General features: G+C 35.1%; 1 protein-coding gene across 1 annotated transcript in view; it reads left to right on the forward strand.

The window, feature by feature from the left end:
• The window catches only part of MYOM1 (myomesin 1), a 73,646-nt gene extending 68,945 nt beyond the window's left edge, over positions 1-4,701 (forward strand). The window contains exons 39-40 of the mRNA XM_077784125.2: positions 1,834-1,957; positions 3,187-4,701. Of these exons, the coding sequence (XP_077640251.1) occupies positions 1,834-1,957; positions 3,187-3,422 (360 nt within the window). The 3' untranslated portion in view covers positions 3,423-4,701. The remainder of the gene's footprint in view (positions 1-1,833; positions 1,958-3,186) is intronic.
• The last annotated feature ends 1,299 nt before the right edge of the window (positions 4,702-6,000 follow it).

The raw sequence follows: 6,000 nt of genomic DNA on the forward strand, positions 1-6,000 counted from the left end.
ATGGCATCTCTTGACACCTCTCTGTCCAGACCTTCACTGCTTCACACCTTAAGTCAACAAGGTATTTTTGCAAATTTTGTCACAGGAGTAGTCCTATGCTTTTCAATGCACCTGGGTATGAATTGTGATTTAAGGGTGATATATAAGTGTTTTGTTAGATAGAAAACTTAACACTGGAGATTCAGAAATAATATATTTTATAAAGATCTTTTAGAGGTACAAAAATAATCTTCACTGTAACACACACACATACACACACACAAAAAAGTGTTACACAAAAATATTTCAGAGGAAAAAAGTTTGTCCAGAACTCTGAATGCACTTAACATAGATTAAATAACTCCACGTCTGCTATTTTACAATGCCAGCTGAGGAAAAGCAACAGAACCTGCTGGACATATGTATGTATATACATATGTATAGAATAGGATTAGAAGCAGTAGCCAGCCCCATTGCATGCCAATAAATGTTTTCATTAGTAGTCTCACAACAGCACAATTCTTCACATCCACATCTAAAGAACTAACATATATATTTTCAGTCTAAGCATCTTTCACAAACTCTCTCTTGTCTTTTCTAGCTACTTTGACTGCAGAAATAGTGCTGCAGTCCCAGGCACTTTGGTGCATTTCTGTGAGGATGCCACTACTAAATGTTGTACAGTTAACACTCACTTATACCCTTGCAATGTGAGGTTTACTCTCAGCTAATGTTGAAGTGGAAGCAAAAAGGAATTCTTAATGGTTCAGGTAAAAATAGATTCAACACAGTTACCAATGGCGAAAATGCTGATTTTAGCAATTTCTTTTGTTTAAAATAAGTTTCTATAAAGGGCTAATGATTATTATCCTAATCTTATACAAATAATCCATATTTGCATCAGTTTTATGAACTACCAAAACATGTTAGCACATGCCTAACTTTAGTGCACATACCTGCACTTATAGTATCATTAGTTTCAAGGAACATATTGAGTTTATCTGGTATAAATCTCTTTTTCTTCCAGAACAGATTTCACATCACAGGGATTTTTAACATGAAATTATGCAAAAAACAATGTGATTTTGGTGTTTCACATAAACAGTGTATGTGTTCACATAGCCTTATCTCATAAAATATTTCACACTCAAGCATCAAAATTGATCATATTATTGCATTTTTAATGTGTGTGAAATTATATCCTTTAATCAATAAATATCTGTTACCAAAACAAGTTAAGATTATCTAGTCACAGCTGCTGAGTAAAACAGACAAAGTAACAAGGCTTAATTTTTAAATTTCAAAATATAATCATGACAAGATCTGTAATTTGAGATAGAGCAAGATTCCTGAGTTTAAAGGGCTTATGCAAAATTATGTTATAATTTTTCTTAATAGAACATGAAGCCAATTCAAAGATGATATACAAGTCACTCCATCTTTGTCCCATGACATACAACATATAAATAACAGTCACAGCTCTTCCATCCTCCAGAATGCAAACAAGAATATGACCAGCTCTTTGCAATAACTGATATTTATTACTCAGTATTATTTTTAATAACACTGAATTTTGAACACAGTTTATTTCTACTACTTTATTTCCAAAAATCTGTCCTCCCGCCTCCCTCCTTTTGGCAGAACAGCCAGGGAATACAAGTGAATCACCTCCCAGGTAACAGGCTGGATTCTATTTTGCTTTGCTTTGGCAGATGCATGTGTCCCTGAAAGTTAGAGTAATAAGTTCCTTCAAAAGGTGTTGCTTCCAGGGACTCAGTTACGGTGATTTCAGGCTGAATTTGTGATGCATTTACATGTCGCGCTTGTGCATGTTTTGTTCTTGCTTTGCTTCAGGTGATTGTGATGCCTGTGTCAGGGCAGACTGACACAGTCCAAGGACACAATCAAAATAATAAACCTGTATCTAAAAAGAAAAAAGCAATGACAGCAAACAAACAGAAGGAGGGGGGAAAGAAAGGTAAGAGTGCCTTCACTGTTAGAGTCTTCTATCCTAATGAAAAAATTGTTAAATTGTTACAGAGTTAATTGTCTTTGTCAATCAATATTTTATAGGTCCCAATCAATCAAGCATACAGTACATATGCTCTTAATCAACAACAGATCCAAAGTGTGAATTACCAGGTTAGGCCTAAGTGAAAGAGACTTAAATCAATATTTTCAAACCACTTTTTCTACTTCCACTTCAAGCTGTCACCTTGACTAACCTGGCTGATGGAAGTTTTTTAAGTCATAATAAATACTTCTCAATTTCTCAATGCAGAGGAAAGACTTTGTAAGCATGGATACATACACAGATGGTATTATTTTCCAAAGTGAGATTCATTTCAGCAGCTAGATATTTGATATTTCACAAAAAAATAAGGCCTTACTGATTCAGGGACCCTAAATGCCTAAGTCTTTTAGAAAACCCTGACTGTTTAGCCGCTACTTGAGATTAATCAATTATTCTCTCCTAGATTTATGTCCATATTGAATGGTAAAGTTGGAGTTATAAGTGACCAATTTTGGTCTCATTTAGAGGAAGGGTAAAAAATGAAAAGCTCTCTAGTGATTCAGCCTTCCCATGTATTAATTGTATCTTATTTTACTGTTCTTTTAGATTCTAACTATAGAATTGCTATTTGGACAATGATTTATTCTTCACAATTACATCTCTCTCATACAGAGCATTTTAACTCCAAATCAGTCTTAAATTCTGACAGTATCAGAACATTTATTTTACATATTTTTGCCTAAGTATTTTTTCTTTGTATACAGGGTGTATACATATTATATAATTTCTGACAGAATATGTAATACTTTTATTCTCCCCCATCTTTTTGCTCCTAAGGCAAGAACAAATATTTTACAGCATTTCCTTCCTCTCTTGTCTTACTGGTATGGTAGACTTTTCTAAACAATCCTGTAAATTACGTGACTTAAGCAGGAAACAATTATTTCTGTACCTGTAAATGTGTTCCAGTATCTACCTCTAAATAATTTTAATTAGAGACATAGAGACTTGGGCTTGGTTTTGGTTCCATAAGAAGTAGTAATGCTATGTGTAATACTGAATCTCTTTATATGGGCAGGGAAAGAAGAAAAGAACATGATAAGGTCATAACCAATGTGAAAGAAATGTTGCTGAGCACAGTAAATATTGTTACTTAGGATTACTCAGAAATTTTATTACTTTTCCTAAATCAGATTTTATTAAGCCACACGTAGAAGAAATTACTGCTAGAGAAGAGACACCTGATCCAAATGAAATACCCCCTGTGGAAACAGAAAAGGATACAAAAAGCAAGCAGCAAGCAGCAAAGAAGACTGCTGGAAAGGCAGGAGTAGCAGAAAAAGCTCCTCAACCCACAGAAAGTTTGGATAGGCAGGGAAAGAAACCACTGGAAAAAGCAGCCTTGGGTAAACCCACTGAACCTCAATGAAGAATGTGATCCTGTCATCAACAGGATAATAAGTTCAACCTGAGATTTCATGAGTGATAGCTTAACCATAATATTGTAACACAGAAGTTTATTAATAGGGTTTTTTTGTGTAATATTTGTAATATTTCCTAACTTTAAATTTAAATGCATAGTAAATGGGCACTTATGTTTCAGTACCAGATAACTGCACTGCAGGAATTTCTAAACATCGGAATAATGATACATGTACTGTCAATGTGAATTTAATTACTAAAAAATGTTCATTATAAGCAGAGATCATTAGAGCAAATCCTGTCCAGAATGGACATATTTACTACAGTGTAAAGGAATGTTGGTATCAGTTACACAGATGTGTTAATCAATATTTATAGGCCATCACAGCTTGAGGCAGATGCTGCTTACTTTTTCAAGGAAATTATATATACAGTCATCTTCATGCCATGTGGGCTCTACTTCCAGTTTGGCCACAGTGGAAGATCTCCAGAAACAGAACCATCTCCGATGGATGTAGAGGGGGCATAAGTCATTTTCTTTTGATCCAAGTTTCTTTCATACAAACCTTTTTCATCAGGCAGATCAGGACCACATCTGGCCATTTCTTATCACCAAGATTCACATGACTGCTTTCCAGTCCTCTCCATTAATCCCTTTAAAGACTTCATGAGTTACTGTAGATAAAAAAGTTAGCCCATGAAGTATCAGCTGCCCCCCAAATGCTAATTTTCCTCCACAGTTTTTGCCACAACAGTCAGATTTCTGATAAACCCACTGCTCTTCTTCCTCAGTGGCTCAGCCCAAACCATCCCTTCATCCACTCACTATCATCACATCCACCGGTATCTTATAAGAGAGTGTAGCTTCATGATCATGTAAGTAAGGAATAAATGCAAGGCAATCTGCATTAAATCGTTGCTGTGCTCATTCAAGTTCATTACTGTGTTCATTCACATGTTTATGCTGAGGATATAGGAAAATATGACTCATTTGCAAATGCTTAGATACCATGAAAGAAGCAGAGTTCAAGCTAAAAAACAAACCAATAAAAATAAAGGTCAGAATTTATTTTGTTGCTACGAAAGCTAAGTTCAACTTTAAAGTGACCAGAAGTTATAAAACATAAGAAATGACAATAAAATATTTTAATTACTAGGAAAATATTCATATTGCTTTCAACTGTAAGAAAGCTCAATCGTATTGCCTTTTTCCAGATGGATTATTGATGGAAGGTCACTGAATTCCACTGGTATTTCTAGGTGCTGGATCTATTACTAATGTAGAAATACTGAAAACAAAAGAAATAACAGTTTCTAATCCATCCTTACAGAACTGTTAGCATAAGAAAACAAAGAGTATCAATAGCATGTAAATGCACAGAAGTCAAGACACTGATATCCCAGATGAGAAGAAATTAATTTCTTTCTAGTAGAATTCCAATTGGATTCTATTCAACTCTTTTTAAAAAAAACAGAAATTTTCTGGCTGGATGAAATACTGCATAGAACACTTATATGTAGGGAAGTAGAGTAATAATGTTCCTGTAAATAATGTAAAGGGTTAAAAAAACTTAGATGGTCCATAGTAAGTGACAGAAGGATGTAGGATGCAACAGAGAAAAAATTGTAGAAATCAAAATACTGACATCTACACAAAATGATGCTGGGAGAAACTTAAATGCAGACTAAACTACAACTAAAATAATCCAACTACACTTAGGTACTGTTTGACATTGCGCTTGACTCAGTTCTCCACCACATCTTTATCTAAATCAATGTATTGTATCCCAGCAGTGAAGGACATAGGTCCTTCAGAGAAATGCAGGAAGCAGCATTTCCATGGCAGGACACCCCAATGCATGTAATTTCTCGTGCAATTATTACAGAAAATGATATATAGAGATGTGCAATTCTAGTTACAGAGAGTGGCCCCTCAAAAGCAGTACAAAGCTGCAGGATGTTTCGCACAACTCTCCCTTGCCATGGCAATTATTTCAAGCTGCCTTACATCTGTAAAGATCCATCACCTCTCACAGCTCCTTCGGGTTGGGAGCCTGCCTGCCACGAACACCAACGGCAGTGAGTAAGTTATATATAGAACAGACTGTACCACTGAGAGCCTGATCCAATTCCTGCAAAATGCCACAGGGGTCTCTGCATTAGCTTTAATAGAAATCAAGCTAGATCTCAGAAGAATGTTCTAAAAATGTCCTGAATCTCAGATTACAAAGCCCATTTTTTCTCACCATGAAGCCAATAGCAGATTTCTCTTTTGTGTCATTTTAGCAGAATCAGGTCTTAGCTTTTTGTTGCAAGAATAACCACTGTTTTCCTGTTATGTCAATTAAAACCGACTGGAAATAGCTTTAAAATTTTACACTAAAATACACTAGAGTTAGGGGAATGTTTTTGTTAAATTTGGATGGTTCCTTATAAAGCTGGAAATGGAGTCACATCAGTACTGTTCTACAGGAATACATTAGCTATCCAGAAGAATAGTGTAGCTATGCACAGCAATGAGATAAACATACCAAAGATTACCCTTCCTTTTATATTTCAATTATTTAAGCTGTAGTGGTTCACAA

This window comes from Lonchura striata, chromosome 2 (assembly GCF_050655825.1).
Source record: "Lonchura striata isolate lonStrDom1 chromosome 2, ASM5065582v1, whole genome shotgun sequence".
In the NCBI taxonomy this organism is placed as follows: domain Eukaryota; kingdom Metazoa; phylum Chordata; class Aves; order Passeriformes; family Estrildidae; genus Lonchura; species Lonchura striata.